Below are 19178 nucleotides of genomic sequence, written 5' to 3'. Positions count from 1 at the left end.
GATCTGGCCAGAGATCAGATGTGTCACACACAAAGACCGAAAAGTCAGCGAAATGCACATTCAGGGCTCTCCTCTGGAGTACTATTACTGTAATTCACGGTTAGCCTTTGAATAACTGCTGTTTAATACTATTCAATTCTTGGATATCATGTGAGGGGAATACCTTGCAGATATCTGACCACAAATACTGAATAGTTGAAGTGCTGCATTTTGTGAGAGGTCAGCTTACATTTCCTCTGCAAAGTCAAGAACTTAGAAAAGAACTAGTGCCTGATGTTCACACAAGTTGCAGTTAAAGGCACTACATATCAGCATACTGTACAATGTTAGATTAAGGCTTATTCTTCCCCAGTAACATCTGCTGCATTCACACTGAATGTTTGATTACAGTTCAGTAGTAACTTCCTATGACTGTGCCATATAAACAGAACCACAAATTGCAATGTTCAGTAGAAATACTTGGCCTTTGAACTCACAGTCTAAGCTGACACTCCAGGGCAGGGGGAGTGTGGCAATGTTAGAGGTCCTGTCCTCAACTGACCTCGTTAATGCAGGTCCCGTCTGCCTGTCCGGGTGATGTTAAAGATCCCATGGCACTACAATATTTGAAAAGAGAAGGGTGTTTCTCCCGGTGTCCTGGCCAACAATCCCCCAAATAAAATTGGTCATTCACTTCATGGCTGTTTGTGTGAATTACTGTATACAGGACCTCACAGTAAAATTCTCTGAAGCGCTTTAAGACGTCTGAATGAATTTTCAAGCTTTGTGTCGCATAATACATTAGAATTTATATAACACCTTTCACGTGGGAGGATATTTCATAGCTTGTGATGCTACATGCGAAGGTATTGTCAAAATTAACTTAAGCAATATGTACCAATAATGTAGCATTATTTACTCTCTCAATAATAATAATAATCCTTGCATTTGATATAGCACCTTTCACGTCGGGAGGACGTCCCAAAGCGCTTCACAGAACACACTGTAAAGTGAATTGACTGTATATATATTTGTGGGCGAACGCGGCAGCCAATTGCACACAGCAATGTCCCACAAACAGTTGTGGATTGAAAATGACCAATTTATTATTGGTTTTGGTTTTGGAGGGATTATTATTAGGCTCTGTGTGGAGTAAGGAAACTTGCCCAAGGTTTCGCCCTGACCTGCCTGGAATTGAACTCAGGTCTCTCGCTTGCAAAGCGAGTGCTCTAACCACTGAGCTACAGGACTCCACTCTTGTTCAATTGCCACCTACCTTACACCCATGTTGTGCCTTTTCTTTCACAGCATGTCTCTCTCGCTCTCTCTCTAATAATAGTGTAATCCTTGCAGTTGATGTAGCACATTATCACATTGTTGAGACAAAATATATTGTATTTTATAAATATAAATGTATTTTGTGGGCAAAATCCAGCTGCCAATTGTGCAAAACCATGTCCCACAAAAGGTTTTGGATTGGCAAATTTTTACTGTTTTGGGAGATATTGTCATCTGACAATCGACTAAGAACCGGGTTCCTACTTACTGCTGGGTAAATAAAGGCGTGTAAGGTAACTCGCCTAATGTCTTGCACTACCTGGGATATATATAAAATATAATATATATTTATTTTCAATATGTAAACCCTCCCATTCACTTCTCTTGTGTGGAATAAAATGTTCTGTACAGCAGTGAGTAACCAGTGTTGATGTTGACAGTAGAGAGCAGTGAAAATGTCAGTTTATCGTACTGCCTTCAAATCTCATCCCCTCCGACTGTGAATGTGAATTATAATGCTGTGTTCCACTCACTTAAATGATCTCTAGACCCGGAAGCGAGCAAAACCCCACAAAAGATTAATCATTGCCAATTTGAAATCAATTATAAAAAACACAAATTGAGAGAATTAAATATAGCAATATACAACAACAACAAAATTACATCTGTAAGGAGACGTCCCAAGGCGCTGGGTATAGTGAATGGAATAAAAGTAAGTGCCAGAAAAATAATTAGAAATTAAAAAGCAAAACCTTGCAAAATAAGCAACTTTTTTTAAGAAAATTAAAAGGCCATTTGGAGCCAGGAAAATCCTTCCCTTCTTTGCTTGATGTTCTCACATGTTCTATGCTGCCCACATTGATGCTGACGACTGCTGCACCTCTGTAATAGAGATAGCAGAACAAGAGGACTATAGGTTCAGGATAATTGCAAAGGGCAATTTCAGGACAGACACCAGGAAGTATTTCTTTATCCAGAAGATAATTAATGACTGGAATGGGCTGTCAAGACAGGTCGCTGAGGCCTGCACTTTACAATCATTAAAACACAGTTTGATGCTGTGGGGGTGGATGTTCTGGAAGAATGAGATCAAATGGGCCAAAAGGCCTTCTTCATCTGAACTTTTCTTGTGACGTCAATCACATGCACAAATAGGTGAATGGGAGGTTTTAATTATTAAACAGAGACAAAAGTGAACTGTGAAAGAAAATGCATGACTTGCGTTCTCATTGTTTCTTCAATCTCATCCCAGAAAAACACAGCTGCACTTGAAACTCATTTATACTATTTGTTTCAATGGCTTTCCATGGCAACTTATTCCTATTTCTTAGTATATCGCCTTTTGGGTAAAAATGTTCTGCCTGACTTCCCTTCCAATTACTAACCTTCTTATTTGTTTGGAGGGCCTGGTTGTTCTCTAAAGAACTATTTTCTATAGTGAAAAATGTAACTACATCAACATGCCAACACCCTTCACAATTATGTGACATAAGAACATAAGAATTGCTAGATGAAAAACCAAGATCTTTCTACCATACACATGTCATGTACCTAAACTAGATACTGTATTACAAGGTAGCACTTTGCTTCTGGGTCAGAAGGTTGTGGGATCAAGCCCCATGTTAGATACTTTGAACTCATATAGTCTAGGCTGACACTTCAATGCAGTCCTGGGGGTACAACTTATTATCAGAGGTGCCGTCCTTCGGATAAGAGGTTAAACCAAGGTCCCATCTGCTTGTTCAGAGAGATACCAAAGACATCATGGCACCATTCAAAAAAAGAAGAGTTTCTCCTGGTGTCCTGACCACAAATCCCCCAAATAAAATTGGTCATTCACTTCATTGTTGTTTGTGGGACTTTGCTGTGTGTAAATCGACTGCTGTGATAACCTACAAAATAAAGTCACTACACTTTATGGCAACACCTTTCTATAGCACCCTTCACATGTCAGATTGCTTAAGCAGTAATTATTGTAAAGTGTTTAGAGGTATTTCAACTGCAGGATTATTATTATTATAGGTTTGGGCCTGTAGGTTGGAATCCTGTAGCCTATCAGTTAGAGCACTTGCCTCACAAGCGAGAGGATCTGAGTTTGATTCTCGGGCAGGCTAAAATATTAAGCCAGTTTGCTTACTCCACACGCCTCAATTTACCTTGCAGTAAATAGAACTTGGTTGTTAGTTAATTAATGGATCGCTTTTCCGCGGGTAATAATCCCTTCAAAAAAAATAATAATTTGCTCACTCAATCCACGACTGTTTGTGGGACACTGCTGTATGCGATTGTCTCCACGTTTCACTTTCAGTTGTTGGTTAGGATACTGGAGAAGACTCGCTTCTCTTTTCAAATAGTGTCGTGGGATTTTTAATCAGACAGAGAATTCAACTTAATGTAATCAAAACTTCTGACAACGCAGCATTCCCTCACACACTGACCTGGGTCCAAACTCCGTACCCCCATCTCACCAGTTCTGACTGGGCTCCACTGGCTCCCCATCACCGAACAGATCGACTTCAAGATCCTCACACACATGTTCAAATGTCTTCACTCTCTGGCATCTCCCTACCTCTCTGACCTCCTCACTTCCCAATCATCCACCCGGCGCCTCCGCTCGACTGGCACTGGCCTCCTGCTTGTCCCTCGCACCCTCCGCTCCACAATTGGAGGTCGTGCTTTCAGCCATTACTCCCCAAAACTCTGGAAAACATTCCCTCAATCCCTCCGCCCTGTTCCCTCTCTCCCCCTTTTCAAGTTCCATCTGAAAACCTTCCTTTTTGACTGTGCTTCCAGCCTACTCTTTCCCACCCCTCCCCTTGGCTCAGAGTCAGGCTCCGCCACTGTGAAGCGTTCTGAGACACTATCCTGCGTGGAGAGTGCTATATAAGTGCAATTTATTGTTGTACTGCACTGGAGCGTCAGTGTAGACTGGACTTAAATCTCATCTGAGACAATAATACTCAGAAATGCAAGATAGGACATCTGGACAAATTACAATCTCAGTAATATATTAAAAAANGTAGCAAGTAATATCCCAGCCTTTGAAGCAAAGATTGACATGATACTTCAACCCTTTGCAGACCACCAAACAATAAGTGGATCAGCTTCTAATAAAGCAATGTTGGGAAGAAAATATGATCTCTGCATTCTTGAAATATAAAAGGACAAATTGTTGAGGCTTGGACCAGTTACTATAGGAACCACCTTCACAAGCAGCTGAGTTTACACGTACTGAGCACCCTCTGCTGGAGACTGTTAAAGATTTAATGTAGACAATTACTGGACCAAACCCAACCAATACAGAAACCTTACCACCGTGAAGTTATAGCTTGTTTTAGTTTGACAGGAAGTCACAATCAAAAAGTTGAACGGAAGATGATTTGCTTACATTAATAATAATCCTTGCATTTGATATAGCGCCTTATCACGTCTTTAAGACGTCTCAAACCGCTTTAGAATTTAGTGTAAACTGTATATTTTGTGGGGGAAATGCGGCAGCCCATTGCGCACAGCCGTGCCCCACAAACAATTGTGGATTGAAGTGACCAATTTATCATTATTATTTTTTGAAGGAATTATTATCCCCAGAAAAGCGATCCGCCAATCGACTAGCAACCGGGTTCCTACTTACTGCTAAGTAAACAGAACAGTGTGAAGTAAGGAAACTTGCCTAGCATTTTGCCCTGCCGGGAATCAAACCCAGGTGAGTGCTTCAACCACTAAGTTACAGGACTCCATGTAGGGTGTGAACAACACACAACAACAACAACAAATTACATTGACAATATCTTTCATAAGAACATAAGAATTAGGAGCAGGATTAGGCCATTCGGCCCTTCGTGCCTGCTCCGCCATTCAATAAGATCATGGCTGATCTTCTCACCTAACTCTAATTACCTGCCCTATCCCCATATCCCCTAATCCCTCTATTTTTCAAGAATCTATCAGTCTCAGCCTTGAAGATGTTCAAGGACTGAGCATCTACAGCCTTCTGGGGTAGTGAATTCCATAAGTTCACTACCCTCTGAGTGAAGGAATGTTTCCTCAACTCTGTTCTAAGAGGCTGACCCTTAATTTTCAGATTGTGACCCCTGGTTATAGATTCTCCTACCAGGGGAAACAGTCCCTCTGTGTCTACTTTATCCAGCCCTTTAAGAATCTTATAAGCTTCAATAAGATAATATAATAATAATAATTAAATAATAAGATCCCCTTAATTCTTCTGTACTCTAGAGAATATAGCCCTAGTTTATTCAGCCTACCCTCATAGGTCAGTCCCCTCATCCCAGGAACTAACCTAATGAATCTACGCTGCACCCCCTCTAGGGCAAGTATGTCCTTTTTTAAATAAGGAGACCAAAACTGCACACAATACTCTAGGTGCGGTCTCACCAAAGCCCTATACAGTTGCAGCAAGACTTCCCTACTCTTATATTCTAAACCTTTCGAAATGAACGCTAACATGCCGTTCGCCTTCTTAGTTGCTTGCTGCACCTGCAAACTAACTTTTTGGGACTGGTGTACAAGGACACCCAAATCCCTTTGAATACTAACTCTATCTAACTTCTCCCCTTCCAGAAAATAATCTGTTCTTTTATTCTTGCTACCTAGGTGAATAATTTCACACTTGCTAACATTGAATTCCATCTGCCACCTACTTGCCCACTCCCCGAGCCTATCTATATCTTGTTGCAATCTTTTTGCATCATCCTGAGAGCTCACTCTGCTACCTAGTTTAGTATCATCGGCGAATTTAGACACATTACATTCAATGTCCTCGTCCAGATCATTGATGTAAATGGTAAATAGCTGAGGCCCAAGCACTGATCCTTGTGGCACTCCACTAGTTACATCCTGCCAATTCGAGAATGATCCGTTTATCACTACTCTCTGCTTTCTACCCGATAGCCACTCTTCTATCCATGTTAATATTTTCCCATTAATCCCGTGGGCCTTGATCTTGAGTAACAGCCTTTTGTGTGGCACCTTGTCAAATGCCTTCCTAAAATCCAAATATACCACATCTACTGGTTCCCCCTTATCCAACCTGCTGGATACATCCTCAAAAAATTTTAAAAGGTTAGTCAAGCATGACTTCCTTTTTGTAAAGTCATGTTGACTTTCGTGTCACTAATTAATTTTAAACTTAAAATTAAGCTTCTCAGTAGGATACTTAGATTGGATAAATGTCAAACTCACTGCTGGCTTTCATTCTTTGTAGTTCACAGCTGCCGGTTTTTCCCTGAGTATTTACATATGAGTACATAGGCAGTCAGTATTATGGGGGAAGTGTTGGGGAAAATCCCACCTATAACAGACATGATGTAATACACAGAAGTCACGACATTGATCTGGATGGCATTGAACAGTAACACAAGATATTTATGGACACATTGTAATACTTCACTCCATTCCTCGCTCAACAATTTTCACAAATTTGACACTGTTATATATAAATATAGGTTAAAACCTCAGGACACATTTCCTTATCAAAAATGTTCCGCATCCTCTTCAAATATAGTATCCACAAGGTGGCAGCAATTCACAGTAATGACCATCTTGAAGCCTTTTTCTTTGGTCAGACGGGTACCTGACACAGACAGCAATCCATTATCACGCTCAATGTGGGACGTTGCTGTATGCAAAATAGGCTGCCGCGGTTACCCACAGCACACACCACTTTACAGTAATTCGTGTGAAGCATTTGGGATATCCTCCTGATGTTAACAGCTCCACAAGGACTGTTTTATATGTATATATATACACACACACACACACACAAGCAAGAACCAGAGTCGTATGCTTGCCACTTACCCAAGGCAATTCCAGTGAAATCAGCTTTGATAGAAATAACAGTCATGTTCCTATAGGAAAATGGATAATTCAGATTCTAAAATAAGTTTGGACCTCAGTGTTATTAGGTTTGCTGAATCGACAGTTTACTCAACACGAGTTGACACAAAGATTCAAAGAAAAGGCCTTTACTCACGCACAAGCAGCAAGAGCCTCTGCATTAATATTGATATATTATCACATCAACATGCAGTCTTATCCACACAACAATTGAAATGTATATTACAGGGATAACACCACACTCCGACTGGAGAAAGCCTTCCTTACTGACCTCACCACTCTTCTTAAAACTGAGACTTATAGATACGGTAGAATCTATATCGATTCCAGTGGGAAGAGCACCGATTCTCTACACAACTACAACTAATCCAAAGTTACAGCTTACTTTTAGGCGTTTCTAACTCCACCTTCCCTTGTCACAGAGATAGCCCCCACTGTTTTGCGGAGAGAGATATGGACAACCTTTATGGAGCGATATGGAAAAGCAGCTTTTCACACCTGCTTGTTTTTCAGCCTTGAGATAGGCAGGTGTTGAGGCTGTAGCCTTTTAATCAGAAGTTGAACTCAACCGGTCCCGTCTTCTTTGTTCCTAAACTTTTTAATCACATATGCCAAGTCTGCAGTGAGACATTCAACAGCTTATTTTAAGGTTGGGACAAATGGTTATTTGTGAATTTGAACGGGTATGGAAGGAGTTAAAAGCAATGAGCTAATTGATTGAGCAACGTACAGGTCCTAATGCCTCACTGATATGCCCCCTGACAGGACAGAGATGATTCATTGCTCATCTGAAGGCACTCAGTTAAGTCTGCTTGATCCTTGTAAGGAGTCAGAGATGAAAACGCTGGTGTTCTCTCCTCGAGTTTTTGCAGCTATCGTTGGCAGCACAAAACTCGGACGATTGGGATGACTTAAATAAAGACATTACCTGAAGCAGCCATGGCTAGTTAAAAAAAATGATCACAGGAAAAAAAGTAATAAAATAGCTTAGGAAATTCTGGGGGAATTTGTTGAAAAAAATCTCGCTTTTAAAAGAAATCGGACAACAGTTAAAAGAAATACTCCAAAATACAGCAGGGAACTAAAGCCAAGGTCTCCCTGGACTGCAATGAGTTTCCCAGGTCTCTGTGGTGGAAGCTGCAGCCCTTTGGCTGGATATTTGGGGACGGCCAACAGTCACAGCATGAATTAACGTTGATATTATATTATCACATCAGTTTCATCCAGCATCACAATTGAAATGTATATTACCCGCGATAACACCACACTCCGACTGGAGAAACACCTCCTTATTAACCTCATTAATCTTCTTAAAACTTAAGACTCTAGCCACAGTAGAATCAATATTGATTTCACTGGAAAGTGCACCGACTCTCCACACAACTCCAACTATTTGGAGTTGTGCAGAGGGTCCATTTCAAACTTACATCTTTCTTTTATGCGTTTCTAACTCCATCCCCCCCTTGTCACAGAGATAGCACCTTCACAGGCTGCTTTGCAGAGAGAGGGATAATGGACGACTTCTGGACAGCCTTCCACACCTGCTCGTTTTTCAGCCTCGAGATAGGCAGGTCTTGAGGCTGTATCCCTTTAATCAGAAGCTGACCTCAACCAATACTATGGGTAGATTACGTTCTAAACATATACAAAGATTAAAATCTTAGAAAACATTAAACACCACAAATATAATCTTAGTGTGCATTTACCAAAGCCTTAGTTGTAGAACAGTCACTCCATCCAGCTCATCAGATCGAAGTCAAAAAACGTTGCACAGGTTCTTGTTTGAACGGCAACAATTCCTTTGTTATTGCAGGTAACCAAGAAGGTAACTATTAAAACTTAAGAAGCAGACACAATTTTGGAACATTGAATTTTATTCAGAAAGTGCAGGTTAAAATCAAGTGAACTCCCGATAACTTGAGCCTGGTTCAACTTGTCACGACTTTTAAGCCATCATGCGGACAATCTCCCAGCCACATTTATTTATGTATTTACACAACACCTAACTCACCATTTAGGATAATTCATCACCGGGCCCTTTTCCCTTCCAGTGACATGTTCTCAGGAGTTTACTCTATTTTTTAAAAGAATTAAACGACTACTACTATACAAGAAAAAAAAGTATTGAAGTCACTTCAGCTCCGTTGCAAAATCATAGCTAGTAAAACTATCACAAAAAACATCTGCTCAAGGAAACAAATGGTACATGTAAACAGTTGAATTGTTTAGATGCACCGCATTCATCAAACCCCAAAAATGTGCAAAACTCAACAAGTTCTGAAAATGTAGTCCAGCTTTGATTCAAATATCTCAAGTTGCATTAGTGGTCTCTTGGCAGCTCAACTATTGCTCAGCTTCAGTCCTTCAGACTGGCATCTGGTGAATACTACATCTTTCATGATCAAATAATATTAACATCAGTCTCAAGTGCTTTTAGAAGTCTGCATCCAGTACGAAGGATTTATCAGTGGAGCTAGCCATGACACCCATCCTCTGGTACTCTCCAACACGCTTCTCAAAAAAGTTTGTTTTGCCTTCTAAAGAAATGTTCTCCATAAAGTCAAACGGATTCTCAACCTGAAAGATCTGTATGTTGGAGGTGGGGGGAGGGGGAAGAGAAAAAAACATTTATTGCATCACATAATAATGAAGTCCTGAAGTGCGTTTCAGTCAAAAGTTTCTTTGAAAATTGTTTTCAATGACCCACAGACAGCTACAAAGTGAGTGTGGGTCAGGATATTAAGTAAAACGCACTGCTCTTAAAATAGTGGCATGTGATCTTTAACATTTACTGAACAGACTGTGAGACCTGGTATAAGGCTATGCAGCATTTTATTATGACAATTCTGTTACAACATACCTTACTGAAACCCAGCTCCAGCATCAATCTGTCAGCTACAAACTCAATGTACCGTTTCATTAAAGTACAGTTCATTCCGATCAAATTCACTGGTAAAGCCACTGTCAAAAACTCCTGTGAAGAAACACAAATACTTATTTGTTGCTGTACTGTTATCAAACTGGAACCCCAATCACATGGATCTATGAAACCACATCAAGAGATTTCTAATGACAATCACTGACATGTGAAGACTACCATATATAAAAAAAACTTTTTTGAACACAACTTTGCTTGAACTGTCTTACAATAAGGCCAAAGGCAAGTGCAACGCAGCCCTTCAGAGAACACATAGGAAATAGGAACAGGCAGTTATTTGTCCCAATCAGCTCAGTCTAATAAAATCTCATGATAAAACTAGTGTATCCTTCTTTGGTAAAGCTCAAATTACCTGTTCAATTTTGACAGCGTCCTGGATGATGCTCCTGACACATTCCTCTGTAGGTTTATTTACCAAATGCTTGAACATCAGACAAGCAAAGTCGCAGTGTAGTCCCTGAAAGTGGGAAAGAAAAACAGGAAATTAAAATCAATTTGCATGGCGACATATGGCTGCAATTGCTGGTTAGCCATTTATCACAGGAGCTGTCTGTCTGTGAGCAGTGAATGGGGTTCTGTGGATATATAGATAGATGTGATAAGTCAGTGACCTCATTATAATATAGTACATGGCTGTCACCTCCTGTTGTAGGCACTGGGGTCATCACAAAGGAAATGGTCACCTATTTGATTAGCAATGGACTTAGTGAAATCACCCAACACCAGCAAAATGCAGCGTTGCCAGTGAAGTACTGTGTATTTGTCCTTTTAAGTTGAAAGAGTAAAGTAAAAGCACAGAGAGAATAGGTTTGTGTGAAACAAAGAGCATTCAAGACTATTAAAAATGGAAACTTGTGCCAAGGTTGGGGGGGAAGGGGCAAATCCCACCATAATAGGAACAATTAAGGAGGATTGGGGAGAAAAACAATATTATTAATAATCTTTGCTTTTGACACAGCATCTATAGTGTTGAGAATGACTTAAGATTCACAAATTTCTGGCAGATAGAATGACTATGGTGTAGGCAAACATTCAAATTAAAATCAGAGGCAAATGTGCAGGCATACTGTAAGTCAACGTACCTCATCTCTGCTGATCAGTTCATTAGAGAAGGTCAAGCCAGGCATCAGACCTCGCTTCTTCAACCAGAAAATAGCAGCGAATGATCCAGAGAAAAAGATTCCTTCTACAGCAGCAAAAGCCACAATTCGCTCCCCTGTTAAAACAATAAATGTTCAATGCACAATTGTCCACACCCACACACAATGCCACAAGTAGGCTCAATATGCCAACTCATTCGCAAGACTCCAAGCACCCAATACTTAACCCCTCCGAACAACTGATATAGGTTAGATACTTTGTGACATTGTATTAATTTGTATTAAAATCATCTCTCGCCTCTCTTCCCCACATACCCGGCCTCTAAATTTCTCTGAATTACAGGATATTACAGTAAGAGCTCCAGGTACTTACCAAATGTTGCTTGACGGTCCCCAATCCAGCGCAGAGCCCAGTCAGCCTTCCTTTTCACACAAGGCAAGGTTTCAATTGCATTGAACAGATGTTCCCTGGAAGGCAACAGAATTGTAAGTTTACAAATAATGAACAAATAGTTTTGAATGTTATGCTGTATAAACAACAAGTTTCTACACGTTGTTGTATAAACTCTTGACTATTGAAATTGTGCGGTTACCTCTCCCTGGGATCCTTGATGTAAGTATCAATAAGAAGACTATACATCTCAGAGTGAATATTCTCCATAGCAATTTGGAAACCATAGAAACAGCGAGCCTCGGTGATTTGAACTTCTTGACTGAAGCGTTCCACCTGTTGACAACAAAGAACCAATTAATAATAATCCTTGCATTCGATATAGCACTTCTTCGAGACGTCTCAAAACGCTTCACAGAATACAGTGTAAAGTTAACTCGACAAATTAGAATCAGGTAATTCCTTTTCCGTCACATTTTTAAGACCAAATGTTCTTACCAAGTTCTCGTTGACAATGCCATCACTTGCTGCAAAGAATGCCAAGACTTGAGAAATGAAGTACTTTTCCTCTGACTTAAGAGAATTCCAATGCTGGATATCCTTCGAAAGGTCAACCTGCAAAACAAGCATTGAACACAGGAAACCATTAAACTACAGGACAAAGTAGATGTTACACAATTTATATTACAGACATCTTCTTTCTACGCTCTTCATTCTCCACTACTACCTCTCACTCCCCTTTTTTTCCCATTAACCCTGACCTGTTTTATCGCATCCCAACTTCCATTTATATAGAATAACATCAGTGTGAGACACCAAACATGGGAGGTGACCATAAAAGTATGACGGAGGGGTAATGGAAAGGAGTTGCAGATGGTGGGGCTCAGTTGCTGAACGTTCAGCCACCGACGGTGTGGAGGACCCACCACAGACCCACATTTGTCCAGGGGAGGGAGTTGAGCAGAAGATCAGAGTTAGGGTCGTGTGTCGATTTATAGGTGAAGATGAAAATCTTAAATCAATCCAAAGGGAGACATTGGGGGTGGGGGGGGGGCTGCAGAGCTGTGAATGACGCTGTGGCGATGGAATAAGGGGAAACCAGTGAGGAATGCACTTATCTCCTGCACTGAAGCCAAGAGGACCGTTGCAACAAACTGCAATAATCATTTGGGGCAAAAGATCATTCATTTAACGCTGAGATCCAAGGGGGAGCTCGAGTTAGGAGAGACGTGGTAGAGGAACAAAGCAGCAGTTAGCGCCCCCCAGTGGCACAGCGTGGGTCTGCTTGGCCGATATAAGTGAGTGAGTGGCTGAGGGGGGGTGTGAGTGGCTGAGGGGGGGGGGCGAGTGGCTGAGGGGGGGGGGGGGGGGGGGGCGAGTGGCTGAGGGGGGGGGCGAGTGGCTGAGGGGGGGGGCGAGTGGCTGAGGGGGGGGGCGAGTGGCTGAGGGGGGGGCGGTGGCTGAGGGGGGGGAGTGGCTGAGGGGGGGGGTGAGTGGCTGAGGGGGGGGGGGGGAGTGGTGAGGGGGTGAGTGGCTGAGGGGGGGGGGTGAGTGGCTGAGGGGGGGGGTGAGTGGCTGAGGGGGGGGGGTGAGTGGCTGAGGGGGGGGGGGTGAGTGGCTGAGGGGGGGGGGTGAGTGGCTGGGGGGGGGTGAGTGGCTGGGGGGGGGGTGAGTGGCTGGGGGGGGGTGAGTGGCTGAGGGGGGGGGTGAGTGGCTGAGGGGGGGGGTGAGTGGCTGAGGGGGGGGTGAGTGGCTGAGGGGGGGGGGTGAGTGGCTGAGGGGGGGGTGAGTGGCTGGGGGGGGGTGAGTGGCTGAGGGGGGGGGTGAGTGGCTGGGGGGGGGGGGTGAGTGGCTGGGGGGGGGGGTGAGTGGCTGGGGGGGGGGGGGGTGAGTGGCTGAGGGGGGGGGGGTGAGTGGCTGAGGGGGGGGGGTGAGTGGCTGAGGGGGGGGGGTGAGTGGCTGAGGGGGGGGGGTGAGTGGCTGAGGGGGGGGGGTGAGTGGCTGAGGGGGGGGGGGGGGGTGAGTGGCTGAGGGGGGGGGGGGGTGAGTGGCTGAGGGGGGGGGGGGGGGTGAGTGGCTGAGGGGGGGGGGGTGAGTGGCTGAGGGGGGGGGTGAGTGGCTGAGGGGGGGCGGTGAGTGGCTGAGGGGGGGGGGGTGAGTGGCTGAGGGGGGGGGGGTGAGTGGCTGAGGGGGGGGGTGAGTGGCTGAGGGGGGGGGTGAGTGGCTGAGGGGGGGGGGGGGGTTGAGTGGCTGAGGGGGGGTGAGTGGCTGAGGGGGGGTGAGTGGCTGAGGGGGGGGGTGTGAGTGGCTGAGGGGGGGGGTGAGTGGCTGAGGGGGGGGGGTGAGTGGCTGAGGGGGGGGGTGAGTGGCTGAGGGGGGTGAGGGGGGTGAGTGGCTGAGGGGGGGGGTGAGTGGCTGAGGGGGGGGTGAGTGGCTGAGGGGGGGGTGAGTGGCTGAGGGGGGGGGGTGAGTGGCTGAGGGGGGGGTGAGTGGCTGAGGGGGGGGGTGAGTGGCTGAGGGGGGGGGGTGAGTGGCTGAGGGGGGGGGTGAGTGGCTGAGGGGGGGGGGTGAGTGGCTGAGGGGGGGGGGTGAGTGGCTGGGGGGGGGGTGAGTGGCTGGGGGGGGGTGAGTGGCTGGGGGGGGGGGGTGAGTGGCTGCTGGGGGGGGGGGGGGGGTGAGTGGCTGGGGGGGGGGTTTGGGGGGGGGGGTGAGTGGCTGGGGGGGGGGGGTGAGTGGCTGGGGGGGGGGTGAGTGGCTGGGGGGGGGTGAGTGGCTGAGGGGGGGGTGAGTGGCTGAGGGGGGGGGTGAGTGGCTGAGGGGGGGGGGGGTGAGTGGCTTGGAGGGGGGGGGGGGGTGAGTGGCTGAGGGGGGGGGGGGGGTGAGTGGCTGAGGGGGGGGGTGAGTGGCTGAGGGGGGGGGGGGGGTGAGTGGCTGAGGGGGGCGGAGGGGTGAGTGGCTTGGGGGGGGGGTGAGTGGCTGGGGGGGGGGGGGTGAGTGGCTGTGGGGGGGGGGGGGTGAGTGGCTGGGGGGGGGTGAGTGGCTGAGGGGGGGGTGAGTGGCTGAGGGGGGGGGTGAGTGGCTGAGGGGGGGGGGTGTGAGTGGCTGAGGGGGGGGGGTGAGTGGCTGAGGGGGGGGGGGGGGGGTGAGTGGCTGAGGGGGGGGTGAGTGGCTGGGGGGGGGGGTGAGTGGCTGGGGGGGGTGTGTGGCTGGGGGGGGGGTGTGTGGCTGGGGGGGGGGTGAGTGGCTGGGGGGGGGGGGGTGAGTGGCTGGGGGGGGGGTGAGTGGCTGGGGGGGGGGGGTGAGGGACCTGAACATTTCCCTCCTTGTCCGCTGGGGGTGAGAGGGCTGTAACTGCAGCAGCTCTGCGGGTCTCTGCATCAGAGGGAACAGAACCTATCGAAACCAGTGAGAGAGGGTCGGGATCAGCTCTCACCCCCACACACACCCCACCTCCCCCCCACACACACACACCCACCCCACCCACCCACCTCCCCCCCCCACTCCCCCCCCGCACACACAGGGCATCACAGGCGGTGCGGTGCGGTCCCGCACTCACTGACCTCCTCTGCAGTCCAGAACGAAGCCTCCGCCTTCTTGTACATCCTCCAGATGTCGTGGTACTGAATGGGAAAGACCACGAAGCGCCGCGGGTTCTCCCTCAGCAAAGGCTCGTCCTCCGCCTCCGGGGACCGACTCACGGCCTCGACCTTCGACTGGGAAAGAAAAAGGGAGAACGACCGGTGGTTTAGGGTTACACACCGCCAAAGCCTGGATTTTGGCGCCAATTAATTAGACTCCACCCCATTCCCCCCCTCAAAAAAAAATTATATTTTTTTTATTTAAATTTTTTTTTGCGGAAACTTAAGAGTAAAAAGGGACGACTTTTTACAACGTCAAATGGTCCGGTTTTTTTTTTTAAAAAAGAAAAACTCGAGCGGACAATACAGTGGGAGACATCGCCATCATCCAACACCGCCTCTCAGCTCAGGAAAGTGGCGCCTTAAAAGTGTGGGGGTGACAGGAGGGGGAGAGGAGGGGACAGGAGGGGGGAGAGTGGGGGAGAAGGGGGCGACAGGGGGGGGGGGAGACAGGAGAGTGGGGGAGACAGGAGGGGGAGACAGGAGGGGGGGAGACAGGAGAGTGGGGGAGACAGGAGAGGGACAGGAGGGGGAGAGGAGAGAGGGACAGGAGGGGGAGAGGAGAGGGAGAGAGGGACAGGAGGGGGAGAGGAGAGGGAGAGAGGGACAGGAGGGGGAGAGGAGGGGGACAGGAGAGCGGGGGGAGAAGGGGGGCGACAGGAGGGGGGGGACAGGAGGGGGGGGAGGAGAGTGGGGGGAGACAGGAGGGGGGGGGAGACAGGAGGGGGGGGGAGACAGGAGAGGAGGGGGGAGACAGGACCTCATTTCAGTTATTTCTTGGCACATGACTTTTTTCCCCACGTTTTCAGAAGCAGTTGTCGGGAACTCCCGTCCACTCACCGGCGGCTCCGGATCCTGGAAGATCTTCCGGGCGGTCTTACTGGCCAACAGCCGAGTGCTGCTCACAGACGGCGGCTGAGGGGGAGAGAGAGAGAGAGAGAGAGAGAGGAAAAAAAACATGATTATAGTTATCTATATTATATCTGGGTCACAGATTATAAAGGGGTTGATATTACTTGTGATTTATTTCTACCCCTTCCCCCCCCCCCAATCCCAGGTCAGTCTCCCGCTCTTACCGTGTTCTCCTTGTCTTTGAGGGTGACATTGATCATCTGAGCACTGATCACATTCACATTCTTGGTGGAGAGAGGAGAGCGGAGCGACTGCATCTTGCGAGAGACTCGAGTACAATTATAGATAAGATATAGATTTATATATATATATAAATAAATATGTATAATAAATATATACCGATCCCCGATCAAACGTCTGTCAGGGAAGTACCGGTCGGGATTGTTTTTCTGGCAAAAATTAAAATGATCTGAAGTGTATATATATATATATATATCAGAGACCGTGAAAACGGATCTTAAACACTTGAGAAAACTGGTAGTTTTTAAAAAGGCGCGGAGTAGACCTGAAGCGGTTCAGTGTAGTTGCCTGTCCTGCCTGTCCTGTGCCTGTCCTGCCTGTGCCTGTCCTGTGCCTGTCCTGCCTGTCGCTCTGCTCCCTCTCTGCTCCTCAGCGGCACTGACAGTGCTGACGGCGCGGGTTCGGCTTCAAATCCTTTCCGAATCTGGCGCCTTTTCCGACGCCAACCAATCAGCGGCCGCCGAGCCGGGGGGCGGGGCGAGCTCTGGCCAATGGCGAGCGGCCAAACTGAGGCTGACTGAGCCCCGGGGGGCGGTGTTGGCGGGAGTGCGGCTCAGTGTCGGGTATTAGGCGGGAGTTTTCCTCCCAATGTACTGACTCTTATCTCCTATTTAACTAACTCTCCCTTTTAATGTACTGACTCTAACCCGCAATGTAGTGACTCAATCCCCTGTTGTGCTAACTCTAATATATTGACTGGAAACTGTGTAGTTGCAAAACTGCATAGTCACTGTACTGACTCTATCCCCTAATGTACTGACTCTACAACAACAACAACAACAAGATTCCATTTATAAAGCGCCTTTCACGTCAGGAGGACGTCCCAAGGCGCTGCACAGTTGGGTCATGACCCGAGCAGGGGGGAAATGGTCAGGGTGAGGGGAGGGGAGGGAGGGAGCGAGGAGGGGGAAATGGTCAGGGGGGAGGGAAGGGGCAAGGAGGGGGAAATGGGTGAGGGGAGGGAAGGGAGGGAGCGAGGAGGGGGGAAATGGTCAGGGGGGAGGGAAGGGAGGGAGCGAGGAGGGGGGAAATGGTGAGGGTGAGGGGAGGGATGGGAGGGAGCGAGGAGGGGGAAGAGAGCCGAGAGGGCTTAGCGGTTAAAGCACTCGTCTCGCAAGCGAGAGGACCTGGGTTCAATTACCAGGCAGGGCGAAATGTTGTGCAAGTTTCCTTATTCCACCTCTGTTTGCCGAGCAATAAGTAGGAACCTGGTTGTTAGTCAGATTGGCGGATCTCATTTCCGTGGGTAATAATCCCTTACTAGATAAATAAAAATAATAATTTGGTCACTCAATCCTATGTGGGACACTGCTTATGTCTGCCACGTCTCACCCACAAAATATACCAATTTACTGTCTCGCACCGAAGCTGCCGAGTCCCTTATACACGTATTCATAACATCGAGGCTTGACTATGCAAACTCACTGCTTGTCGGCATCCCAGCTCCTCCCTCCACAGACTACAGATCATCCAGAACTCTGCAGCCCATGTCCTCTCCCGCAGCAGGCTCCGTGGCCCTATCACCCCGATCCTCACCCGACTCCTCTGGCTTCCCATCACACAAGATGCAGTTCAAAATCCTTGTCCTCACCTTCAAAGCCCTCCATGCCACTCTACCCCCACCCTCTGAAACCCCATCCCGCAGTCCCTCCGCCTTGCCCCCTTCCTTGCCTCCTTCAAGACGCTTCTCAAGACCCTCCCCTTTGACTGTGCCATCAATCAGCCTCGTTGCCCCCCTGCCCTCCACGCTCCCCGATACCAATCCTCAGCTTAGGTCCAAAACACTGTCTGTCCAGTGCCTCGGGACGTCCTCCTGATGTGAAAGGCGTTAAACAAATGTAATTTTGTTGTTTACAGTATTCCGCGAAGCACTTTGAGACATCTTGAAGATGTGGTAAGATGCTATATCAAATGCGAATGAATAATTTTTACATCAAAATGCGCTTTCTTAAATTGCTTTGCTTGAATACAAGAAATCCAGCAAAAATCTCCTCTAATAATTATGTAAGTAATTCTTATTACGTGATTCACCCGATCACATTTTAAGTAGAATTCTGTAAACTTAAATCCAGAGCTTCATTGTATTGAAGAGTTAAATTTATCTGCTCTGAGCACAAGGCAATGTTTTGAAATATGGTAACTAATGCATTCATTGACAAGCCTGAGCATTAAAATGTAATGAATGATATAGTCCTTTGCATTTGCAATTTTTAGAATAAAATCTAGTCCTTAAACATTTTACAGTATATTCTGTGAAGTGCTTTTAGGAGACGTGAAAAGTGCTATATCAAATGCAAGGATTATTATTATTATTTACTTTAAAAATTACAATTACTGGCGCCAATTCCTCGTATTTAAACTAAGAAAAACAACTTAGCTCAGAACAAGGTGGATGTCTGAAATGTATTATATACAACACTAGGAGGCTAACTCTACAGATCAGAGCAAGCAATGTAATGGAGTCCTGTAGCTCAGTGGTTAGAGCACTCCCTTTTCAATGGGTTCAATTCCAGGCAGGGTGAAACCTTGGGTAAGTTTCCTTACTCCACATGCCTAATAATAATCCCTCCAAAACAAAAGAATAATAAATTGGTCATTTTCAATGAATAGTTTACCCACCCAAGAATGGATTGTGTTTTGTGGAGACCTGTAGCGTAGTGGTTAGAGCACTTGCCTCGCAAGCGAGAGGACTCGGGCTTGATTCCCAGCAGGGTGAAAACCTTGGAAAAATTTCCTTACGCCATATGCCTCTGTTTGCCTAGCAGTAAGTAGGAACCCAGTTGTTAGTTGACTGGCACATTGCTTTCCAGGGGTAATCCTCCAAAAAATTTATAATTTGGTCACTCAAT

The 19178-nt window shown here is 46.7% G+C and overlaps 1 protein-coding gene across 1 annotated transcript; it reads right to left on the bottom strand.

The window, feature by feature from the left end:
- Positions 1-8966: 8966 nt before the first annotated feature.
- Positions 8967-16387, bottom strand: LOC103180951 (ribonucleoside-diphosphate reductase subunit M2). The gene is made up of 10 exons (XM_042333568.1): positions 16254-16387; positions 16018-16092; positions 15100-15252; positions 12038-12154; positions 11742-11875; positions 11522-11616; positions 11131-11264; positions 10401-10505; positions 9971-10084; positions 8967-9696 (listed from the first exon to the last, which is right to left on the bottom strand). Exons 1-10 carry the CDS (start codon positions 16344-16346, stop codon positions 9544-9546), a joined length of 1173 nt encoding a protein of 390 aa, XP_042189502.1. The 5' UTR covers positions 16347-16387; the 3' UTR covers positions 8967-9543.
- Positions 16388-19178: the final 2791 nt, after the last annotated feature.

This window comes from Callorhinchus milii, unplaced genomic scaffold, assembly GCF_018977255.1.
Source record: "Callorhinchus milii isolate IMCB2004 unplaced genomic scaffold, IMCB_Cmil_1.0 Scaffold3, whole genome shotgun sequence".
In the NCBI taxonomy this organism is placed as follows: domain Eukaryota; kingdom Metazoa; phylum Chordata; class Chondrichthyes; order Chimaeriformes; family Callorhinchidae; genus Callorhinchus; species Callorhinchus milii.
Note: the sequence above shows the minus strand (reverse complement) of the source record. Positions and strands in the feature narration are given on the sequence as shown.

What these genes read in the sequence shown, in the direction of transcription:
- LOC103180951 (XM_042333568.1), bottom strand. Translation starts at nt 16,346, where the DNA reads ATGCAGTCGCTCCGCTCTCCTCTCTCCACCAAGAATGTGAATGTGATC. An exon ending in CGTTCTGGACTGCAGAGGAG is followed by an intron (nt 12,155 to 15,099) that starts GTCAGTGAGTGC and finishes CTTGTTTTGCAG; the next exon opens with GTTGACCTTTCGAAGGATAT. An exon ending in ATCAAGGATCCCAGGGAGAG is followed by an intron (nt 11,617 to 11,741) that starts GTAACCGCACAA and finishes GTTGCCTTCCAG; the next exon opens with GGAACATCTGTTCAATGCAA.